General features: G+C 42.9%; 1 protein-coding gene across 1 annotated transcript in view; it reads left to right on the top strand.

The window, feature by feature from the left end:
- Nucleotides 1–236: 236 nt before the first annotated feature.
- The window catches only part of chrna9a (cholinergic receptor, nicotinic, alpha 9a), a 44,032-nt gene continuing 18,459 nt past the window's right edge, over nucleotides 237–25,809 (top strand). The window contains exons 1-4 of the mRNA XM_067969374.1: nucleotides 237–345; nucleotides 3,820–3,918; nucleotides 11,467–11,612; nucleotides 22,815–22,969. Coding sequence (XP_067825475.1) covers nucleotides 237–345; nucleotides 3,820–3,918; nucleotides 11,467–11,612; nucleotides 22,815–22,969 — 509 coding nt within the window. The remainder of the gene's footprint in view (nucleotides 346–3,819; nucleotides 3,919–11,466; nucleotides 11,613–22,814; nucleotides 22,970–25,809) is intronic.

Below are 25,809 nucleotides of genomic sequence, written 5' to 3'. Positions count from 1 at the left end.
ACTCCCTAAGTGCGCCAATTTTCTGGGATCTGGGCTACCCACTTGGCTGATGATACCCATGTTCCATCCTAGCACACCAGCGGAGAGGATATATAATGAGGTCATGCCTTTACCAGGGCACCTGGTGAGAATAGCACAGACATTGTCAAGCAGTGCTACCAGTGCTCGGACAGGTCAGGAACATCCTGCCGTATCAGCTTGCCAAAGTCTCCAGGATCACAGTAATTTGCTGGAACATGCATAACACTGACTTGGAAAGAGAAATCCATCTGGAGGAGATACAGCAGGTGGCCGAGGAAAAGAGACACGAGGACACTGACCAGGAACCTAAGGCAACAGAGGGCCGTACAGCGACTACCAGAGAAACGTGAGGTACCCTTATCAGAGAAACTTCTGGCTGAGTTCAAACACAACCCTCCCACCCACTCAACAGCAAAATCTTCCCCTAATGCAAGTTGTTGCTATCCTGCAAAATAATATCAAACACCAGCCAGCTCTAAAGGTCCCTGACTTCTCTCCACCTTTCATCTTCTCAGTACTCTTCTCACCACTGCCTTAACAAATATTGCAGTCCACATTAATCATTATCCCTTGGGAGTTCTAGCCAGCCTCAGCTGGAAGTGTCCATGTCACCGTGCCCACTGATCGGTGGGTGAGCAAACCCCACTGATGACATTGCTGAAGCCTCTATCAATAACTTTCTCCATTCAACTATGCTAGTCAGATAACCTGCTGAAGAACAAAGTCACATTTCAAGACAAATCCTGTACAGCAGCTGTCTGAGCATTCAAGAGAGAGGCATAGACTGGCACAACTCTGCTGTGAGAAGCTGTGCTGCAGTTGGTCTTGGAGCTGTCACTCACTCCTCGGATGACTGTGTGTTTTAAATGTTTTGCACAAGTACTCTACACATGAGGGTTGCCACATCCTCTACCCTATCAGCCAGATGTCGCAAGCTGCTAGGCACATCCCCCAATGGCTCCAACAATCTCTCATTCTCAGAAGACATCCTTCTTTTAAATACTGGGCCCCAGAGATTTGGATCCCAGGCCTCACTAGCTGTGGATGGAAGTGACCTCACCTGTTCCTCTTCCTCCACTTCCACCTGTTCCTGCTCACTTGTGCTCTGTGTGTCACCCATTGCACTGACTAAATCCTCCGTGGTGGATGGCTTTGTGCTGGTGCTTTACAAATGGAGTGATGAGGTGCCAGGTGAGAAGCTTGTCGACTGGTCCTGGGATGTGGTTGCTGCTGTTGCTTCTACCATACTCGCTGAGATAGAGAGACAAAAACGTTAGGAGAAGGAACTCAGAATATTGTAGGGTACTGCTGTCCTCCATAAGCAACTGGCAAGGGCCTACAAATCTACATCAGCTTGTGTCAGTGAATATGGGAGAGTGAAGGAAGCATTGTTATCATGCAAACCCTATGCTGCAACATGGCCTGCTGTTTTCCAGTCTCCGCTCTCCTCTGGGAACTGCCGGACCTGAATTTTCAGGACCAGTTCTTCAAATGTGTGCTGTCATAGAAGGAAGTTTGACCCCCTCCAGTTGTGGACCCTTCCCTTCTATTCTGTGCTGCATTCTCCTAACAAAGATAATTCAACAATTTGAAGAATGTAGGAGAGGCCAGGATAGCACACCTACTAATTCCAACTCTCACTACAATGGAAGGAGTGAGAGATGCACATGCATGGACACAAGGAAATTGCACGTTTGATGGATTCAAAGGTACATTAGGAGTTTAGGAGGAATGTGGACTGTGAGCCATATTGGGAACGGGTATTCTTGATACATTTGGTGATACAAGAAGCAGGCAGTGTCAGAGGGACATGGAGAAATTATACACTTGTTTTTTCAATGAATGATCCTATCTCATCAATCAAACAATAACTCTGTTACCTTGTAATTTAGATACCTCAATGGCAATATCCTGGATAAGCTGTAACATGAGGCTGCATTTGAATTCTAGAATTTAAATAATTGGGAGAGATTAAACTTGTCAGCGATGTCCGCTCATTATTAATTAGAGCAGGTAACTGAGATTCGGGAATTTAAAACTTGTTAATGCATTCAGAGCTAAGAATGACCCCTGCTGAAAGCTTGTGTTACAACTATTTAGCTGATTCACTAATGAGTATCAGCATCTGTGCTGTTCTCCTGAAAAGTAACTGAACTGATGGCAACAGACTTTTCAACATAAAATAATTTCATTATTACTTTTTTTTAGACTCAAATTACTGTCAAGCTTAGATGCATTCTTTAACTATAAGTTTCCTAAAATAAAAGTTTTTCATTTTTACTGGAATGGTGAAATTGCTGTCAGCAGACAGAAAATGCGATGAGAGTTAATTTATTTCTTCCTTTTTTAACACACTGTCAGGAATGCACAAACTTACTCTGAGAGCACTTTCAACAAGATCAGGTCTGCTGTGAGTAATTTACAGCTGAGCAGCCATTTGGATATATACTTGAAAGGAAAAACATTGCAGGGCTATGGGGAAAGAGCAGGGGAGTGGGACTAATTGGATAACTCTTTCAAATGGCCAGCACAGGCAGGATGGGCTTAATGGCCTTCTGTGCTGGATGGTTCTATGAAATAAAGAAGCTAATAAAGGAAACTTAGGAATCTTCTTGCCATTCCTGCTCTCCTGGGTGTCCTTATCCTCCTCCTCTTGTGTCATGGCTTGGAGTTCCTCCTTATCCAGATGCACATATGCCTCCTGCGTGGCTATGTTTTACAGCACACAATACACTACCAGCATTTTGCCAACTTTCTCTTGCTCAAATTGAAAAGCATTCTACACCCCCCCCCCCCTTCAACACCCAATCCAAACATTAGAACTATTGCTTAAGTAACCTAGATATCTGTTGCGGTTTCCTTCCCTTGAATGTGCCTAGTTGTACGCTACTTACTGAGGGGTATGGGGGTGTATTGTGGTGACATAAATCACATTTTGAGTAGGTAACATTTGCCACCAAGAGCCATTCAACTTGGAAGAGTTATTTTTTTGAAGGGTGGGGGGGGGGGGAGATAAATGTTGGCTTTTAAAATTAATGGGCAAAAATCACGGAGAATGACACCGAATTTCTCATGCGTGCTAGAAGGGCTGCAAAAGATGAAAATTTACAGCAGGGAACCCATGATCGCACTTGAACCCATGAGTGCCTGGTGAGCACTCCTTGGAATGTATGCATTTACATGCATACTTCATTGGCTGTGGTCACAGAGTAATTTTACTCTGAAAATATTTCTCTGGCCACTTTTCTTTTTCCCGCTCCGAAGCCGTTGACTTTTATTGCGACCATTTAGTTCGCGAGTCATTCACGGGGGTTACACAAAAATAAACACCAATTTATGGACTGCGGTTTACAAACACAATAAGCTAAATAGCTGCATGTAACACCATCAGCAAATGTTCCCAACCAAGTCTTGAACTTTCACTTCATTATTCCTGTTTTTTTAATGCAACACGTTACGATATTCGGCAACACTGGTCTCCTTTCAACCCATGAGGCCACCCCCGGGAGGTAGCAGGAGAATGGTGGAGAAGTGTCACTCACATGTTCACTATCCGCCGCGCTGCAGCCACCTGTCACTCAACAGGTCGCGCCCGCTGCTTAAAACACCGTCACGGCGGCGCGCGCAGCGGTGCTCAGCTCTCACCTGGAGCTGTCTGAGCATCATCCTTCCCACTGCAGGTAACGTGTAGTGCTCAACAACGTATTTGGTGAATGGGTCTGTAAAATATCAGATTCCTTTTGTTTTGTTGCCATCAAAAGTAATGGGTCCTTCGCGTAATGTTTTGTTTTTGTAAAGGTACATTGGATTTGAGGAAAACAGGCCGCAGAATGAAGCTGTATATCTGTCTCCTGATCTACGAATTGATTTTCCTTTTGAACGCACTGTTCATTACGGGTAAGACTTTATTTCTCTCTAGCTCTTTTTGTTTGATGAAGCTTGTTTACAATGAGATTCAGAAATACCAAATTGTTCATCTCAAACTTTCTTTCGGAGCAGCCTTTTTAATTCATTTCGCTTCATTGCATTGGCTTCTGAACCCGCACAATAAATAATAAATAGTATAGACGTAGACTTTCCTTGATGGTTGAGAGAAGAAAAGAAACAATTTTGGCCGTTTAGTTATTTTCCTATCTGCTGATGGATTAAAATATTTTTATTGTTGAGGAGATGAATGACTTTATACAAACGGAAGCAAGACTCCTTTTTAAGCATGGTATGCTACCACTACAGAAAGAGTAAAGACAGAGTAAAGAGTAAGTGACAAAGAAAATTTTAAAATGAGCTCTGAGCAGATATGTTGTTTCAGTTGTATCTGGGTGCCAGTAATCTGAATTGATTGTACTTGTGACGCAGATCTAATAACTTACAAGTGATTAAGAAAATGTTCAGGAGTAGTATGAATCGTGTATTCGACAGTTAAAAGAAAAACTTGCATTCATATTGGGTTTTTTTTATCATGTCTCTCAGAAACATCTCAAATAACTTCATGTATAATGATTTACATTGAAGTGCAGCTATGCAGGCAAATGCAGCAGGCATTTTATGCATAGCAAGATCCCACAAACAGCAATGAGATGAAAGACCTATTAATTTATTTTTGGAATTGTTTATGAGGGAGGAATGTTGTCCAGGGTATCTGTAGAATTCACTGCTCTCCTTCAAAATAATGCCATGGAATCTTTAACATCCATCTGAACAGGAGATGGGAACTTGGTTTAACATCTCATCATAAGGACAGAACCTCTAACAATGTGATGCTTCATCAGTGGTGTACTGGAGCGTCAGCCTAGATTATGGCTTCTGCAGATCATTTTTCAATCTGTATTCTGTGATGGAAATGGAACCGTCCAAAATTTACCCTATGACCTTGAGCAAGGAAGACTGGATAAAGCGCTGAGCATTAGTGAGGACGAACAAGTGGAGGTGGCAATGGAAGCGACCAAGGATTTTGACCTCATGGGACCTGCATATAAAAGAAAGCTGCTGTCTAGGATCCAATGTTTTATGTAGTAATTTGAATGTCGAAAGTACTCTGTAAGGTCTGGTAGTGATTGTGGAGGAATCCACTAGCCACATGTTTACAGCCATGCATGACTACTTGCATGAACTGCAGTCCACCATGGAGTGCATAGCAACTCCAGGCCTTCTGAAGCAGAGCCTGAAATGACAGATTTTTTTTTTATTCGTTCATGGGATGTGGGCATCGCTGGCAAGGCCGGCATTTATTGTCCATTCCTAATTGCCCTTGAGAAGGTGGTGGTGAGTCGCCTTCTTGAACCGCTGCAGTCCGTGTGGTGAAGGTTCTCCCACAGTGCTGTTAGGAAGGGAGTTCCAGGATTTTGACCCAGCGACGATGAAGGAACGGCGATATATTTCCAAGTCAGGATGGTGTGTGACTTGGAGGGGAATGTGCAGGTGGTGTTGTTCCCATGTACCTGTTGCTCTTGTCCTTCTAGGTGGTAGAGGTCGCGGGTTTGGGAGGTGCTGTCGAAGAATCCTTGGCGAGTTGCTGCAGTGCATCCTGTGGATGGTACACACTGCAGCCACTGTGCGCCGGTGATGAAGGGAGTGAATGTTTAGGGTGGTGGATGGGGTGCCAATCAAGCAGGCTGCTTTGTCCTGGATGGTGTCGAGCTTCTTGAGTGTTGTTGGAGCTGCACTCATCCAGGCAAGTGGAGAGTATTCCATCACACTCCTGACTTGTGCCTTGTAGATGGTGGAAAGGCTTTGGGGAGTCAGGAGGTGAGTCACTCGCCGCAGAATACCCAGCCTCTGACCTGCTCTTGTAGCCACAGCATTTATATGGCTGGTCCAGTTAAGTTTCTGGTCAATGGTGACCCCCAGGATGTTGATGGTGGGGGATTCGGCGATGGTAATGCCGTTGAATGTCAAGGGGAGGTGGTTAGACACTCTCTTGTTGGAGATGGTTATTGCCTGGCACCTGTCTGGCACGAATGTCACTTGTCACTTATGAGCCCAAGCCTGGATGTTGTCCAGGTCTTGCTGCATGCGGGCTCGGACTGCTTCATTATCTTAGGGTTTGCTGAGGGGTTGTCCTAAGCCCAGTTGGAGCACCTCTTATGAATGCTTGGACTGCCACCAAAGTTGCCTTGGGCTTCAATCAACATGGGCTGCCTTGTTGGGCTTCAACATGTTGAGGATCAGATGGAGAGAATCTTGAGGCAGGGTTTCATTGCTGACCTCATATCTGCTCCCACACAGATCAGTGGACAGTGCTAACTGAGGAAGTGCTAACAGCAGTGGCCTGGCTGAAGCAAGTACATATGAGGTTGTTGTCTCTCAAGGCAATGGCACTTCTGTCCCACCCACATGCCCATTCAAATGACATAAGATGTGTCAGAAAGTGAGCAGGACCAGTCAACCACTGGTACATCATATGTGACACAAGCCTTTACAAGGTCATTCCATGATCCAGTGTAAGGAGGTAAAGGGTCCATCCACCTCTGGAGGGACACACTGATACCCAGCAGCCAGCCATCTCCTTTCTGCTGGGAAAATGTCTAGAAGGGGCATTAGGATAGGTTCTTAAAGATAAACAATACAGTGTCATCAAAGAGAAGCACCGGTATAAAACATTAATGGTGTTTACAGTGATCACTTGCAAAGAAATAAATTGATTGCATTTCAGATCAACTTTATCCACAGAGTTCCCTCCTGATGGGATAGAATAAATTATCAGCAGATGAAAAGATGGGCATCTGTTACAAGTTTCGGGTGCGCCTTAGATATTCTCTCAGGTGTAGCTGTGCTAGTCCTGTAAGGAGTCCGTGTGTCTTGTGCTCGAGAACTGCCTGCACTATCCATTATCTAATAAGATAGTGCAATCTTGTGTTGTAACATTAGGTCCCCTTGTGATCTGAACTGGATAGTGTGCCTTTTGCACATGCCCTCACTTGCACTTCTCCCATCTTTCCAAAGGTGACTGAATAACTTTACTGAGGCAAGGCTGGATTTGTGTTGTTAAGCTGACAGCAAATGAATGTAATAGATGTAATCAAATCTCACCCTGAGTCAACTAACTACAGAATCCTCCTCGAGATCAAGAAAAAAAATTAAAATACACCACACTAACCCTTATTAGTGGTCTGAATGAATTTTTCCTGGTTAGACTTCTGATTCTGACTAGCTCTGGGCTTGAGATGAGTGAGTTTCCCTTTGCTAGGTCAGGCATCTTCCTCAGACCTAGCTGGCTAAGCAGACTGTCCCTGTGTCCTATTGTCAATTTCTCCCTGGGTTCCCAGTCAGTGAGAGGGCAGTCCCTCTGACTTCTTACTTGTTCAGTGATTCGCCGGTATGTCTGTCATTAAAACCAGCTACCTCTCCTCACACCACATGCTGATCTCCAAAAGAATGGGGCAATCTTGGCTTAATGGGCCTGGGATGAAACAGTTGATCATGTTCAGAACGAGTTGAACATGGAATGGGTGAAAGGGGTTTCCCACCAAATTTCCTAACTCGGGATTACATGTTCCATGCTGGTGGGATCCAGGTTGTCGAATGGATAATTGGCTCTGTGTTTTTAGACTGAAGGTTGTGGAGCTAGCTAACACTTTGAAATTGGAATTTTGCCGCAGAAGTGGTGTGGTTTTAATTCTGGACCACTTAATGGCCAAACTCAAGGAATATAAAAAGAAATAGTAAAGTATTCTACAGTCACATAAATAACAAAAGAAAAATCAGGATAGGGATAGGGCCATTAACAGATACACATGATAAACTCACAGGTAGTGACAGCGAAATGGCAGAAATATTAAATAATTACTTTGCCTCAGTATTTACCGGGGAGACTAATATGGTGAGCATGACATTAGAAGAAGAGATCACAAAAGATATAAAGACTTTGAAGATAGAAAGGGGGGAGATAATTGATAAACCAATCGAACTTAGAGAGGATAAAACCCCTGGTACGGATAAATTGCTTCCATGCATATTAAAAGAAGTTAGGGAAGAGATAGCAGGGGCACTATTACATATATATAAAAATTAATTAGAAAAGGGAAAAGTGCCAGAGGACTGGTCGACAGCTAGTGTGATTGCTATATTTAAAAAGGGAGCTAGAACAAGTCCAGGGAACTATAGATCAATTAGCTTAACATTGGTGGTAGGAAAGATAATTGAATCCTTACTCGAAGATGTAATAGAAAAACATTTAGAAACCGAAAACATAATAAAGAATAGTCAGCACATATTTCAAAAGGGAAGGTCATGCTTGACCAACCTTTTTGAATTCTTTGAAGAAGTAACAGAAAGGATAGACAAGGGTAATGTAGTAGATAAAATAAGTTTGGATTTTCAAAAGGCCTTTGATAAGGTACCGCATAGTAGACTCATGACTATGGTCAGAGCATATGGAGTCAGGGGACAGGTAGCAGATTGGATAGCAAGCTGGCTACAAAACAGAGAGTAGGGGTTAAAGGTAGTTACTCAGACTGGAATAAAGTGGAAAGTGGTGTTCCACCAGGATTGGTGCTGGGACCATTGTTCACTATTTACATAAACGATTTGGACTTGGGAATCGGAAGTACAATTTCAAAATTTGCGGATGACACCAAATTAGGGGGTATAGTTAATACTGAGGAGGACTGCAAAAAAATACAGGAAGACATTAATAAACTTTCACAATGGACGTGTAATTGGCAAATGAATTTCAATATAGACAAGTGTGAGGTGATACATTTTGGTAGGAAGGATAAGGAGGCCACTTGCTCCTTGGATAATAAGAGTCTAAATGGGGTAGAGGAGCAGAGGGATCTCGGGGTACAGATACACAAATCACTAAAAGTAGCGACAAAGGTTATTAAGGCCATTTTTTAAAAAAGCAAACAAAGCACTGGTGTTCATTTCTAGAGGGATAGAATTGAAAAGCAGAGAAGTTATGTTAAACTTGTATAGAACCTTGGTTAGACCACATTTGGAGTACTGCGAACAGTTCTGGTCTCCATATTATAAAAGGGATATAGAGGTACTGGAGAAGGTGCAAAAAAGATTTACGAGGATGATACCAGAACTGAGAGGTTATACCTATCAGGAAAGATTGAACAGGCTGGGGCTTTTTTCTCTAGAAAAGAGAAGACTGAGGGGTGACCTGATAGAGATCTTTAAGATTATGAAACGGTTTGATAGGGTAGACGTAGGGAAGATGTTTCCACTTGCGGGGAAGACCAGAACTAGACACTCTTCGAGGCCTTAGTAGGTGGCCTCGGAAGGTTGCCCTCTGGTTGCTGGAGCTGTGATAGTTTTGTAAGTTCTCTGTCACAGTGAGCCGCGCCACGTGGTCCCGCTGGAAACAACATAACATTGTTGGCTGAATGGGCTGCTCGAAGAACTTGCTTAACAGGTGATCTGCGTAGATCCGCGGAGGAAAGCGATTTCTCTCTTGACCTGTCCAGGCCAGAGCCCAGGTAGATGCCTGGTATGGAACCAAAAGTTGGGGGTAACGACTTGCCCTCAGCCGGTGTTTGTTTTAGTACGTCCGGTTACAGTAGCAATGTAGCTGTAGTCGTGCAGCTCTGCTGTAAAATCGCGACCCAACTAGCACTCACTTGGTGAAGTCTTCGTCTTACTGTAACTGTGACTCTCTTGTGTGTTCTCGGTCACAGTGAGTCGTGTTCCCGCCAGCCTCCTCACGATACATGGCTGTTGCGACTGCTCAGAGAATGCACAAAGGATGATCAGACGGTGATCACACTCCCTCAGGAGGGGAACCTTTTAAAACAAAAATATGTGAGTTCGCTCACAGCCGGATGGGTTTGGTACCGGGCAAAAAACCTCCCCGCCATTTGGTGGCAGCCAACCAAGGCGTAAAATACAAAAGCTGCACCGCTAGACTGACTCCTGCAGTTCTAGCATCACAAGCCTCTATCGCGATGGAAGATAGCAACCTGGCAAGATCTACAAGTGCCCAGCTGTAAACCAAATCACGGAAGACTGGACTGGAACGGACTGTCAGTCAATTCCGAAGACCAGGGGACCGTGAAAGTAGTTCTCAGCCGGTGATGTGGAAGAGAGCTCCACAGACTTCGAGGAAGGCGTTCCAAGAGGAGAGCTGATATACCATTTAATCCCCAGATCAGTGGGTATGGAAACCAGAATAGATGCAACCCCGCGGGGGGTTCCTGAAACAAGTGACACTATATGGACATTTAAATGACAAAGTTGATGGGTCAACTTAAGAGCCGCTAAGCCGACTCTCTGTAAATACGTTACATGTTAAATCCGTTGCTGTTATGTTATTGTACGTTGTCTGATGTGTGATAATTAGTAATAAAGCGCAACTATCAGATGATGATCATGGGTAATCGGCAGGCATTGCCGCTAACCAAACGACACTAGCTCAGTCACGTCTCTCCGTTATGGTGGATTCCATGCCCGGTGAACCTGTCGGTAATGTCTGTTTTCCCAGTCACAGATCAACACCTCCTCCCCACCTTAAGTACCTGCGATTCACTAGCAGCCGGCCCAACTTGGCTGTGGTGAAGCTGGATATTGCAACATGGACGAGCCACGTAAAACCTCGAAATAGACACTCATTCAATGGGCACTATCCCACGAGTGTATCAAAATAGTCACTAATTAATCCAAAAGGGAATACAGGAGAAACCCCTTTACCCAGAGATTGGATAGAATGTGGAACTCACTACCACAAGGGGTGGTTGAGGCGACTAGCATAGATGCATTTAAGGGGAAGCTAGATAAACACATGAGGGAGAAAGGAATGGAAGGATATGTTGATGGGGTTAGATGAAGAAGGGTGGGAAGAAGCTTGTGTGGCATGGACCTGTTGGGCCGAATGGCCTACCTCTGCACTGTACATTCTGTGTAACTCTAGTATGATAGTCCTTGTATAATACAATAACAGTTGCCATAGGAATCAGACAATATTGTTAATTCCAGCATGGCAGTAATCATTGACAGTATTAAATCTTGGTTCCACTGGGACTTGCAGTGCAGATGATGTAAAACTTACATAAGGGCAGACTTAAATTAGTTAGATTCTCTAAAATAGTTGACGAAATTGATGATAAATGTTTATTGTTAGGTTAAACTCTGTGATATAGCATTAAAACTATCAAAATAAACATTTCTGCACAATGTACAGCTTTCTGCTTGGGAGTAATTGGGCAATAAAATTACAACTAGTGCAAAAATAGGTCCTCATGGGCCTTTTTCTCAAGTTCTACTCTATAAATAAATTGGTTAAGCTAAAGAAGTTATACAGAGCCTCTTAAACAATTTTTTGCAATTCCCAGAGAGAACCTTGTTCTGCTTTGTACCAGTTTCCAGGATAAGTTACACTTGAAATGCAATCTAATTTAAGATAAGTCAATAAACAGATAAAAATAGAATTTAAATTAATTATATTTTTCACTATATTTTATTACATATGTGTTCGAATAAAGAATTTATTTCCTGTTTGAACAGGTACTAAGTCAGCAGATGGAAGGTATGCTCAAATGCTCTTTAAGAAGTTATTTGAAGATTATACAGATGCTCTCAGGCCTGTGGAAGATACAGATCTAGCATTAAATGTCACTCTGAAGATCACCCTCTCCCAAATTAAAGATATGGTAAGATTTGCTTAAATTTCTTTTCCTCACCAATTCTCCCTTTCCCTCCTTTTTTTCATCCTGAAGGTGTGGATACCTTGCTGAGGTGGGGTTCGACTGGACCACTCACCCTTTACTACCTCACCTAAGTGGCCACTCTTCACCTGTGAGCCATGACCGTGAATGTCAACAGGCTATTTAGTTGCCAATAGCACAGCAGCTGATTGTGTCCTTCACACCTGATATTTACACACGTGCACTTTCGCTAGAGGTTTCTGGATAGCAATCAGAAGCAGGATTTTCTATTCCCTAATCTAGTGGCACAGAGGTCACGTTGTTGGACGACTACTACTGCCCTGACTGAGATCAGCTAACTCAGCACAGATCAGGGATTGAACCTGGGGCCTTTCTGATTTGTATTGCTTCTGCTGCTCACTGGATAAACTCATTGAGCCATCAAGGGAACCTACGTAAATATATTTGTCCACTTGTCTATTTATCATTTCATACCATAGTAGGTACAGCACAGGAGGAGGCCATTTGGCCCATCATGCCTGTGCCGGTTCTTTGACAGAGCTATCCATTAGTCCCATTCCCCAGTTCTTTCCCATAGCCCTGCAAATTTTTTCCCTCCAAGTATTTATCCAATTCCCTTTAGAAGGTTACTATTGAATCTGCTTCCACCACCCTTTTAGGCAGTGCATTCCAGACCATTACAATTTGCTGCATAAAAACTGTTCCCTTGTGTCGCCTCTGGCTCTTTTGCCGATTACCTTAAATCTGTGTCCTCTGGTTACCGACCCATCTGCCACTGGAAATAGTTTCTCCTTGTTTACTCTGTCAAAATCGTTCATGATTTTGAACACCTCTATCAAATCTCCCCTTAACCTTCTCCATTCTAAGGAGAACAACCCCAGCTTCTCCAGTCTCTCTACATAACTGAAGTCCCTCATCCCTGACACCATTCTAGTAAATCTCTTCTGCATTCTCTCTAAAGTGTGGTGCCCAGAATTGAACACAATACTCCAGCTGAGGCCTAACCAGTATTTTATAAAGGTTCAGCATAACTTCCTTGCTTTTGCTCTCTATGCCTCTATTAATAAAGCCCAGGATCTCATATGCTCTTTCAGCAGCCTTCTTAACTTGTCCTGCCACCTTCAAAGATTTGTGTATGTGCACCCCCAGATCTCTCTGTTCCTGCGCCCCCTTTAAAATTGTACCATTTAGTTTATATTGCCTCTCATTGTTCCTACCAAAATGCATCACGTCACACTTCTCTGCGTTAAATTTCATCTGCCATGTGTCTGCCCATTTCACCAGTCTGTCTATGACGTACTGAAGTCTGTTACTATCCTTCACATTATTTACTACATTTCAGAGTTTCATGTCATCTGCAAACTTTGAACTTATACCCTCTATACCCAAGTCCAGATCATTAATATATATCAAAAAGAGCAATGGTCCTAATACTGACCCCTGGGGAACACCACTGTATACTTCCCTCCAGTCTGAAAAACAACCATTCACCACTACTCTCTGCTTTCTGTCCCTTAGCCAATTTTGTATCCATGCTGCCACTATCCCTTTAATACCATGGGCTTTAATTTTGCTAACACGTCTAGTATGTGGTACTTTATCAAATGCCTTTTGAAAGTCCATATACAACATCAACTGCACTACCCTCATCAACTCTCTCCGTTACTTCATCAACGAACTCAATCAAGTTAGTCAAACACGATTTTCCTTTAACAAATCCGTGCTGACTTTCATTTATTATCCCATACTTTTCCATGTGCCAACTTATTTTGTCATGGATTATTGTCTTTAAAAGTTTCCCCACCACCGATGTTAGGCTGACTGGTCTGTAATTGCCGGATTTATCCCTTTCCTCTTTTGCAATCCTTCAGTCCTCCGGCATCAGCCCCATATCTAAGGAGGATTGGAAGATTGTGGCCAGAGCCTCCGCAATTTCCACCCATACTTCCCTCAGTAACCTAGGATTCATCCCATCTGGACCAGGTGACTTTTCTACTTTGAGTACTGCCGATCTTTTAAGTAGCTCCTCTTTATCTATTTTTATCCTATCCAATATCGCTACAATGGCAGCATCCTTTTCTCTAGTGAAGGCAGATGCGAAGTATTCATTTAGTGCCTCAGCCATGCCCTCTGCCTCCACCAGAAGATCTCCTTTTTTGTCCCTAATCTGGATAAATATGCAATCTACATATTGCTATTTGCACTTAATTCATATTGAAACTTGAGAAGCTAAATTTCAACCTGACAATTACTTAAAAAAAAGCACGATAGCCTAGAAACTACTGTGAGCCATGTTATCGTTGAATGCTTAACATGTCTTTATTAAATTCTCTCGTTGCTATTTTAACATGTTAAGTGTTCATACGATACCAGTGCACATGGTAATTTCTAGGCTTTAATGACCTCATGTGCATTTTCTCCCTTTGTAGCACCAGCACATTTGCTGTTGCACTGCAGATGGTAAATGTGCCAGCATGCAAATTTATTATTTTATTCCCTCTGAATCAAAGTGGTCTTATTTAAAATATGCAAATTACATTTCGCTGGACACCCAGTATACATTGTTCTCTGCAGCGGCAGTCATTTGTCTGCTTTTATTCAAGATTTTTGACCTTTTAAGTATTTATCCCTATATTCTGTCTTGCATTATTGCAAAGAATATGTTTACTCCATAAACACCTGTTGTATGATAGTCTGCTTATCCAGAATGTTGCCTTGGCACATTTAATTGCCAATTTGACAACAGAGGGGAGGAGGAAATATTAATGAACACTAGATAGGTATTTATTACATTTTAGGTAGCGCCTCTTCACACTCCACAAAGGAGCTATGACAAGAAGCACATAGGAATATTTGGCCTGTTCCTGTTGCTCCACTCCCACCTTGTCCTCACTTGCTCCTCCTCACTCATATCCCACCGGCAGGAGAGACCCACCAGAGGTGGCGGTACAGTGATATACAGTCAGGAGGGAGTGGCCCTGGGAGTCCTCAACATTGCCTCTGGACCCCATGAATCTCATGGCATCAGGTCAAACATGGGCAAGGAAACCTCCTGCTGATTACCACCTACCGTCCTCCCTCAGCTGATGAATCAGTCCTCCTCCATGTTGAGCACCACTTGGAGGAAGCACTGAGGGTAGCAAGGGCACAAAATGTACTCTGGGTGGGGGACTTCAATGTCCATCACCAAGAGTGGCTCGGTAGCACCACTACTGACCGAGCTGGCCGAGTCCTGAAGGACATAGCTGCCAGACTGGGCCTGCGGCAGGTGGTGAGCGAACCAACACGAGGGAAAAACTTACTTGACCTCGTCCTCACCAATCTACCTGTCGCAAATGCATCTGTCCATGACAGTATTGGTAGGAGTGACAACCGCACAGTCCTCGTGGAGACGAAGTCCCGTCTTAGTACTGAGGACACCATCCAATGTGTTGTGTGGCACTACCACCGTGCTAAATGGGATAGATTCAGAACAGATCTAGCAGCTCAAAACTGGGCATCCATGAGGCACTGTGGGCCATCAGCAGCAGCAGAATTGTATTCCAGCACAATCTGTAACCTCATGGCCCGGCATATTCCTCACTCTACCATTACCATAAAGCCAGGGTATCAACCCTGGTTCAATGAGGAGTGTAGAAGAGCATGCCAGGAGCAGCACCAGTCGTACCTAAAAATGAGGTGCCAACCTGGTGAAGCTACAACTCAGGACTACATGCGTGCTAAACAGCGGAAGCAACATGCTATAGACAGAGCCAAGCGATTCCACAACCAACGGATCAGATCAAAGCTCTGCCGTCCTGCCACATCCAGTCGTGAATGGTGGTGGATAATTAAACAACTAACGGGAGGAGGAGGCTCTGTAAACATCCCCATCCTCAATGATGGCGGAGTCCAGCACGTGAGGGCAAAAGACAAGGCTGAAGCGTTTGCAACCATCTTCAGCCAGAAGTGCGAGTGGATAATCCATCTCAGCCTCCTCCCGATATCCCCACCATCGCAGAAGCCAGTCTTCAGCCAATTCAATTTACTCGTGATATCAAGAAACGGCTGAGTGCACTGGATACAGCAAAGGCTATGGGCCCCGACAACATCCCAGCAGTAGTGCTGAAGACTTGTGCTCCAGAACGAGCTGCGCCTCTAGCCAAGTTGCTCCAGTACAGCTACAACACTGGCATCTACCCGACAATGTGGAAAATTGCCCAGGTATGTCCTGTCCATAAAAAGCAGGACAAATCCAATCCAGCCAATTACCGCCCCATCAGTCTACTCTCAATCATCAGCAAAGTGATGGAAGGTGTCGTCGACAGTGCTATCAAGCGGCACTTACTCACCAATAACCTGCTCTCCGATGCTCAGTTTGGGTTCCGCCAGGACCACTCGGCTCCAGACCTCATTACAGCCTTGGTCCAAACATGGACAAAAGAGCTGAATTCCAGAGGTGAGGTGAAAGTGTCTGCCCTTGACATCAAGGCAGCATTTGACCGAGTGTGGCACCAAGGAACCCTCGTAAAATTGAAATCAATGGGAATCAGGGGGGGAAACTCTTCAGTGGCTGGAGTCATACCTAGCACAAAGGAAGATGGTAGTGGTTGTTGGAGGCCAATCATCTCAGCCCCAGGATATTGCTGCAGGAGTTCCTCAGGGCAGTGTCCTAGGCCCAACCATCTTCAGCTGCTTCATCAATGACCCTCCCTCCATCATAAGGTCAGAAATGGGGATGTTCGCTGATGATTGCACAGTGTTCAGTTCCATTCGCAACCCCTCAAATAATGAAGCAGTCCGAGCCCGCATACAGCAAGACCTGGACAACATCCAGGCTTGGGCTCATAAGTGGCAAGTAACATTCGTGCCAGATGAGTGCCAGGCAATGACCATCTCCAACAAGAGAGAGTCTAACCACCTCCCCTTGACATTCAACGGTATTACCATCGCCAAATCCCCCATCATCAACATCCTGGGGGTCACCATTGACCAGAAACTTAACTGGACCAGCCATATAAATACTGTGGCTACGTGAGCAGGTCAGAGGCTGGGTATTCTGCGTCGAGTGACTCACCTCCTGACTCCCCAAAGCCTTTCCACCATCTACAAGGCACAAGTCAGGAGTGTGATGGAATACTCTCCACTTGCTTGGATGTGTGCAGCTCCAACAACACTCAAGAAGCTCGACACCATCCAAGATAAAGCAGCCCGCTTGATTGGCACCCCATCCACCACCCTAAACATTCACTCCCTTCACCACCTGCGCACAGTGGCTGCAGTGTGTACCATCCACAGGATGCACTGCAGTAACTCGCCAAGGCTTCTTCGACAGAACCTCCCAAACCCATGACCTCTACCACCTAGAAGGACAAGAGCAGCAGGCACATGGGAACAACACCACCTGCACGTTCCCCTCCAAGTCACACACCATCCAGACTTGGAAATATGTCGTCGTTCCTTCATTGTCGCTGGGTCAAAATCCTGGAACTCCCTTCCTAACAGCACTGTGGGAGAACCGTCACCACACGGACTGCAGCGGTTCAAGAAGGCGGCTCACCACCACCTTCTCGAGGGCAATTAGGGATGGGCAATAAATGCCGGCCTTGTCAGCGACGCCCACATCCCATGAACGAATAAAAAAAAATATTCAATGCTTCACCCAATGGTTCTTCCTCAAGTTGATCTGAATCTGCCAGGAGAAGTGAATGATTTGGGGTGTTATGAGATTCGAGCTTCTTTAACTGGATTGGGAGTTGTGGCAGGTTCTTGGATAGTGCCCATACTAATTGAAGAGGAATAAATGTTACAATGCTGACTGCATGAGACCTCTTCATATATCGGGGAGAAATTGTTCCCGTCACCTGAAAAATAGAAGTTGGGGGAATCAATTTCCGGATGCGATATCCCGTGCCTGATTCCCTGGAGTGCCCGAAGCGCTGGTCTAAAACAGGCACTCGGCCCCTTGATTATGCTAATCAGTGGTCTAACGTTATTTTAGGACCCTGATGCCAAATATGTCGAAAACTGTCTTGAAGATGTGCCGCCTATGCTTCAGTCTGTTTTACCAGGTCTACAACGGCCTAACCAATGGTCCATAAAGAGGAAGGCTGCCGATAAACAGTTTTTTTAAAGCTTTTTTTTACTTACCGTAGTGTCAAGCCAGGAGGAGCAGGAGGCAGCACATAACAGAAGGGGAAGAGACCAACTGGAGGAGAGTCACACATATAAGCCAAGCCCAATGTTGAGATGTTGGAAGTGTCAGGGACATATAAAGTGACACCCAAGAGTTCATCTGGAAGAACATCATGGGCTGGATTTTGCTTTAAAAATAACCGTGAGGCTAACAGCGCTCACTGTTATTCATGTGCATATTGGACAGTAACTTTCAGCAACCACACATGCACGGTTAGATGCGGAAGTCTGGAAGTTACTGGCCGAGATGTGATGCTCCTCCAAAAGCTGCACGAAAATGGCACCTCGCTGTCTGGCTCTCCGTTCTAATGTATTAAAAATGTAAATACTTTTTTTTTACTATTTCTGTTTCTTTTATCTCTTACTCTTAATTCAATCTTTCTTACCCTCTCTTCATTTTGCTTGCGGTACATAATTTGACTTTGAATTCACTATTCTAACTTACACTTCCTTATTCTGACTGCACTGTTGTTAATGATGCTTCATTCTGATTGGTTAAGGAGATACATAGTTGCTTGCCCTGTTCAAACAGGCTTCAGATGCCCTGTAGAGGGCACCGTGCTTTTTGGATCTCTAATTTCCAGGAACTTGCCGTGCAAAAGCTCATAGAAAGTCTATGGGCAAGTGCAAGTCTAATGAACGGCTGGTACCGTTTGTTCGCTGCTCACAGCAAAATCCCATGTGCGCAAGTACAAGAACAATGCATTTGCAGCTAGGTTTTGTTAGAAGGATTTGTTTTGTGAAGTCCTTTTGAAATTTCAGTGCATCAAGTATTTCAGTGATGATTTGCAGCTGGAAATTATGACCATCTGCAGTCTAGGCATGCATGGTAAGCATTCAAAGGACAATAAGGTAGTCTGAATGTTTTAATCAGAATGTGAGGAAAAACTTTGTGAAATGCATACTTTGCCCATCTACTTGATATAAACTACCAGGTGTGTATGTATATGTGTGGGGGGTTTGCTGGCCAGCTTTACAGTGGCTAATTTATTTAAGTTCAAAAACTTATTCCTAATTCAATGTTGCCACTACTGGGTGTTGGAGACCACGTTTACTCATGGCATTACTTCCTGCTGGAAAGTCTGGCCTTCTCCTGCGAGTAAATAGTAAAGGGGCATATGTTGGAACATGGAAGATGCGAGAGGATTCAGCCCACCGACCATGTTACGTAAGTCCTAAGAACAGCCAACATGCAGGTACCTTGTTGATCTGCATCAAGCCTTATTAGAGGAAATCTGGGTGCGCATCTATTTGCATGTAATTTACATTGCTATGCTGTCTTCAGGTGCAGCATACCTTGTTGGTATGCTTTGTGCTCATAGCTTGTAAGATTTAATAGGTGACAGCGCAAGTCCATTTGTATGGAAGTAATATAGAATGCCCTGCAAAAACCATGGGCATGCCTGTGCATTTGGAAAATAGGTAAACAGTTGCCAGAGAGTCTTGTGTCATTCTTCTGTGATTCTGCACTGAGCTTACAATGTAGCAACCCAATTATGGGTACAACAGAGACAATTTGGGTGCTAATCCTGCCTTTACGTTCTGCCATTGAACATCCTTTATGGCTTTTCTACTGGCTGCACCTGAAGACAGCACAGCAATGTAAATTACATGCAAATGGATGCCAAATGGGTGTGCACCCAGATTTCCTCTAATAAGGCTTGATGCAGATCTTGGGCAGACTGCCCCCATAAACTCTGACCTACTAGTTACTGAATTACCATTTAGGTGCTTTCTATCTTAAAGTAATGGGCTGATATTGTCAAGAAAGGGCTGTATCTTTGGATTTTGCAATTAGAATGTTTTTTCCTGCTTTGGGACTTATTGCAGAATGCTGCTAGTCTCTTACACTGAGTGATGGAGGCTGTGCTCAATACTGTGACCCCCCCCATGATATGGCTTATTTGGAACCAGATAAAGAGCAACAACCACCAGCCCTCTTCACATCTGCAGAAGAAACTCGCTTGACCCTCTCCTGAGCCACTAATAACTGTTTCACTACCATAGAGTAAGAATCTTTCCCCCTCCCCTCCCCCAACCTCCTGACCATACAGCTTGAATAAAAAGAGAACCCCCTTAGTCAAATCAGCACCATCTTCCTATTGCTACACCATCATTCTTCACACCTATACTTGTTTTCCCTGTCCGTCCACATTTCCTTACATTATAACAGTGACCACACTTCAAAAGTACTTCATTGGCTGTGAAACACTTTGGGAGATCCTGAGGTTGTGAAAGGCACTGTAACAGTGTTCTTTCCTCTAATTGAAAATGCACCAATATAACAATAATGGATCGTCAACATTGCTTTATTGAAGTATTTCTACCACTTAGAAACAGGAGCAGACCATACAACTCCTCAAGCCTGTTGTGCCATTCAGTCAGATCATGGCTGATCTGTACCTTAACTCCAGTTAGCTGCCTTTGATTCATGTCCCTTCATACTCTTACCTAATAAAAAATCTTCAATCTCAGTGTTGAAAATTTCAATTGACCCAGCATCCACAGCTCTTTGGGAGAGAGTTTTCCAGATTTCCACAACCCTTCGTGATAAAGTGCTTCCTGATTTCATTCCTAAATTGCCTAGCTCTAATTTTAAGATTGTGCCCCCTTGTTCTGGATTCCCCCACCAGAGGAAATAGTTTCTCTCTATCTACCTTATTGAATCCTTTTGTTGTTTTAAACACCTTGATTAGATCACCGCTCAATCTTCTAAACTCAAAGGAATACAGGAAATGTTTATGCATAATTTAACACTTTAAGGCCCGGTATCATTCTGTTGAATCTGCGCTGTAGCCCCTCCATGGCCAGTGTATCCTTCCTGAGGTGCGGTGCCCAGAATTGATGCAGTACTCCAGACAGGGTGAGACTAAGGCTCTGTACAAATGAAACATAATTTCCTCCGCGTTGTAATCCAGCTCCCTTGAGATAAAGGCCAATGTTCCATTAGCCTTTTTGTTTACTTTTTGTACCTATCCACTAGCTTTTATTGATTTGTGTACATGGTCATCAAAATCTTTTTGCTCCTTCACGGTCCCTAGTTTCTCACCATTAAGAAAATATTCTGATTTGCCTTTGTTTGGATCCAAAGTGGATGACCTTACACTTCCCCACATTGAACTCCATTTGCCACAGTTTTGCCCACTCACTTCATCTGTCTGTGTCTCTTTGTAACTTCCTGCTCCCATCTGCACAACTTACTGTGCATCCTAACTTAGTGTCATCTGCAAGCTTGGATATACAACTGTCTATTCCTTCATCCAAGTGATTGATATATATGGTGAAAAGCTGAGGCCGCAGTACAGATCTTTGGGGAACACCACTTGTCACATCCTGCCAATCAGAATACATTCCCTTTATCCCTGCTCTCTGTCTCCTACCTCTGAACCAATTACCAACCCACGTTGCAAGGTTGCATCCAATTCCATGGGCTTTCATTTTTGCTAATAATCTCTTGTTTGGAACCTCATCAAATGCCTTGTCACCACAGTGCTCCCCTTAAACCTAGTCTATCCAAAGGTGACTGCAAGCATGCCCAAACACTCCTGCTTAGGGTACTGCTGCCATCCTAGCTTAAGACTCAGCACAAGCACATTGACAGGGGAGGGCACATTAAAATAAATGTGTAGAGACATGCGAATTTTAGCTTCGGCTGGTAGAATGCTAATCTGTTAACATTTCTGTTCCCCTAAACACTCAATTGTACAGAAAGCAATCTGTTTCTTATGGGGCTTCTACTGTATAGTGTTCAAGCTTGATTACATAAAAACCTGAGTACTTCCAAAGTATAAAACCGACGAATCACCCTCGTGAGGGTTTAAACACAACTTGCATCCCCTTTCCCCCTTCTCATCTCCAAGCTACCTATCAGCAATTCTAATGTTCAGTGAAAAATCTCCAAGGACTTTGTCCATAAAACTGTGACTGATCAACAAATCCACGTTGCATAAAAAAGGGAAATAAAAATGCTGGCACAAATGAAGCTCGCTCTGTTGGTTACAGCTGTATATTTTCAATGATTTCATAAAATAGAATATAGCCTTTTCCACAAAACTGATTAGATTATTTTGAATTAAAATTTTGTAGTTAGATTTGCATTTAAAAATGAACTCATAAGACACAATTATGCAGCATTTAAAATCCCAGAAATGGACTCTCTCTTCCCGGTTGGCATCATCACATTAGAAGAGTTTGTAGATCAGTCGATTTTCTTTTCTCCAGAAGTGTCTAAAGTGTGCCCAATTTGCAAAGAATACACAATGATTTTTGGTAGGAAATGTTTAAAGGCCAAGTAAGTAATTGGAAATGATTGCTCTTCCGCACAGAAGACCCGTTCTTCATGTGCCCAGTTGACCTTCAGTTGGCTTACAGGAGATTGGTGGTTAAATATAACAATGGTAGAGTGGTGAAGCCATTTTAGCATTGTTCTCTGAGGACTTGAATTACAAGGAGCTCCTCATTAGATGTAACCAAGCTCTTGTTGATGGGAGATTGCTATCATACCATGAATGTATTTAGTTCCAAAAAAAAATTCTGGATAGATGCAAACCTAGTTATTAGGTGGCCTTATCCCTACCATGTTTTATGCTATGAACTCGCTTCTCTGGAGAAGTAATAAGTTTGCTCTTGTGCATTTTGCTAATTGGGTCTCCAACAGCAATTGAAAAGACGGCCTTCTGCTAACTTATTTGTGGAACAGTAGTACATCATTGGGTGACAAAGTAGTTCTAGTGGTAGAACACTAAGTGTCCTGTTCCAGACAGTAAGAATACTAGTTAAAGAACTATTTGGTGACAAGACTACTTTAGCCACTTCCGTTCACTGTGGAGTGCTGATAATGGTTGGCAAAATGTGAAGCCTACATAGCATTGAATGTGGTGGCAGATGTAATGCTGAGTTAATTAAAATGGAGAAGATGATTGTAGTTCGAGGGAGAATGTGAAAAAAATATATTGTAACAGTACTTGAATTAAATTTTTTTAATATGATTTTTAAAAGGTAATTTGTTTTTAGGATGAAAGGAACCAAATTCTGACCGCTTACCTTTGGATTCGACAAATCTGGTTTGATGCTTTCCTTAAGTGGGACCGAGACAAATATGATGGACTTGATGCCATCCGAATACCCAGTAGCTCTATATGGAGACCTGATATTGTTCTATATAACAAGTAAGTTGGAATGCCATTGTTTAATCAACGATTGCTAAAACTTTAACATCTTTAGTTAAAATAATCAGTATCGTTGTCAGTAAACTTAATATAACTCTTTAGATTTTGCTTCACTTTTTTTACTTCATTCTTGGGATGTGGGCATTGCTGGCAAGCCCAGCATTTATTGCCCACCCCTAATTGTCCTTGAGAAGGTGGTGGTGAGCCTTCTTCTTGAGCCGGTGCAGTCCGTGTGATGAAGATACTCCCACAGTGCTGTTAGGAAGGGTGTTCCAGGATTTTGACCCAGCAACGATGAAGGAACGGCGATATATTTCCAAGTCAGGATGGCGTGTGACTTGCTTTGTTTCTGTGTAAAGCAGCTGTGTTGACAAAATGCATGTGAACAATCTGCATTTTCACTCACAGGTACAGTGATTTTATTGCAAGCGTATGTGTAGTTAGCATGATTTGTTTATTGCTAGTATATTAGTTATACTGGTTTTGTATGAATGAATCTGTGGTCCACAAAGGTTTAAACATAAGCACAAAGTGCTAGTTTAAAGGAGCCTTGTTTGAACGCAAAGGGAAAATCATTGGTCGCATACACCTGAATTCAGGGTTCTTGCCATAAGCACAATTTTGTGAAATTGGCCCTAAGATGAATATAGTTATGTATAAGACTAGAAATTGATGTCATCGTTTGGGGTTTGAAAATAAGGAGGTAGTTTTATATGTGGCTCATTATGGTGGATAATATTTAATTCACTTTGGGAAGTGCACACACCTACTCCTGACCGTCCTACTTCACCTCTCTTTAGCTCCTGGTCTCTAACTCCCTTCATTCCAGGTCCCAGTCTCCTGTCCCCATCTCCCAGGCTCCTGGTTTCTCACTAGCTACTCAGGCTTACTGTCTATGTCCAGTGCTTGCATTACGTGAAACAGTCACCGTACATTAAAACAAATTTCCTTCTCTCTGGGGAACTGCATTGACTGGTGGGTCATCTTATACAGGATTTTTTCCCTGTGAAGTATGTGTCACCTTATACATTAGTCTGTGTGTGTATATATATATATATATATATATATGTATATATACATATATATATACACATATATACATATATATATATATATACACACATATATATACACATATATACATATATATATATATATACACACATATATATATATACACATATATACTTATATATATATATATATACACACATATATATATACATATATATACATATATATATATATATATACACACATATATATATACATATATATATATATATATATATATACACACACATATATATATATATATATATATATATATACACACACATATATATATATATATATATATATATACACATATATATATATATATATATATATATATATGTATGTACATAATATAGCACAGAAGCATTTAAAAAAAACTTCTTGACTTGCTCTGATTCTGAACTGTAATATGAATCCTGATTTTGCAAGACCAGCAAAATCTGTGCTGGAAATGGCTGACAGCCAGACCAAGCTGGCCCACTGCACACTGAACTGACTGTGCCCAATTTTGTGAAGTCAGCTTAGCTCAGCTGAATAATTAGCATAAGCTCCCAGCACAGTCTTGACCTTGTGCTAGCAGGTAGGCTGATGGGTTTGTGCAAAATCTGGATAGTAGCTCAAATATAAAGAGGTGCCGCAGTTAAAGGCTGTTAAGTATCTCTGCCATTTTTCATTTATCCTCTACTAACTCACTATAGTCTCATCTCAGGGGTTCCACCTCACATTTAACAATTCTTTTTTTACTGATATGTTTGTAGAATACTTTACTGTTCCTTTTAATATTTTTTGAGATTCTCCCCTCATAGCCCCTCCTCACTTTCCTTATCCTTTTCTTAACCTCTTTCGTTATTTTCTCATATTGTCTCTTATTTTTATCATACCTATAGGCCCCATCTGCCCTCTTCTTCAATTGCACTTTGTTTTTAACCTCTTTATTTATCCACAGCATTATGAAACTTGAAGTAGTCTCCATTTTTTAATGCTGTATATTAATTCTGCAACTTTGCAATCTCCTTTTTAAAATTATCCCAATGATGATCTACAGTCCTATGTGCCAATTTGTCTTTCCGCTTTAACTCAAACCCACCCTTTATCTTTTTAAAATCTGCCCTATCCTAATATGGTACCCTTGTTTTGTACTAACTTTTTCTCTTCCTATTTGGACCTTAAACCTTATATTGTGGTCACTGCTCCCAAGGTGCTCACCCATACTCTGTTTCATTACTCATTACTAGATCTAATAGTGCCTCTCCCCTTGAAGTGGAGATGCCGGTGATGGACCAGTCCATCTCCCCTTGAAGGCATACGAACATACTGCTTGAGGAAGGAGACCTACACCTATTTTAGGAATTCCATTCCCTTTTCTCCATTTACACCCTCCCTGTCAATGAGTAAGTAATTAAAATCTAGAAACATTCTCTCCTTCACCAAAATCACCACGCCTCATCCTTTCTTATCTATTTTGTGTCTCCTAAAAATATTATAACCCAATGGGGGAAAAAAATTTGATAAGGGCCATTTTCGGGTGTAGGTAGCGTGATGCGCTATTACCCCTCACCCGATGGCCTCTACCCAGGCAGCATGTGAACTTCGTGTTGCCTGCTAATTACCATGATATCTCCGTGCAGCCAGTGCTACCCGCGCTGCTGAGAGGCTGCACGGAGAATGCACCTCCTAAAGATGCAGGTGCACATTTTAAATGGGACATGCACAGTTCACTAAGATGGCCGCGAGGATGGCAGGACTGGTGAGAGAGGGCCCCACGCTTCTCCGATGATGCA

The sequence above is a fragment of the Heptranchias perlo genome, chromosome 1, assembly GCF_035084215.1.
Source record: "Heptranchias perlo isolate sHepPer1 chromosome 1, sHepPer1.hap1, whole genome shotgun sequence".
In the NCBI taxonomy this organism is placed as follows: domain Eukaryota; kingdom Metazoa; phylum Chordata; class Chondrichthyes; order Hexanchiformes; family Hexanchidae; genus Heptranchias; species Heptranchias perlo.
The sequence above is the reverse complement of the archived record's forward strand: the minus strand, read 5'-3'. Positions and strand labels throughout refer to the sequence as shown.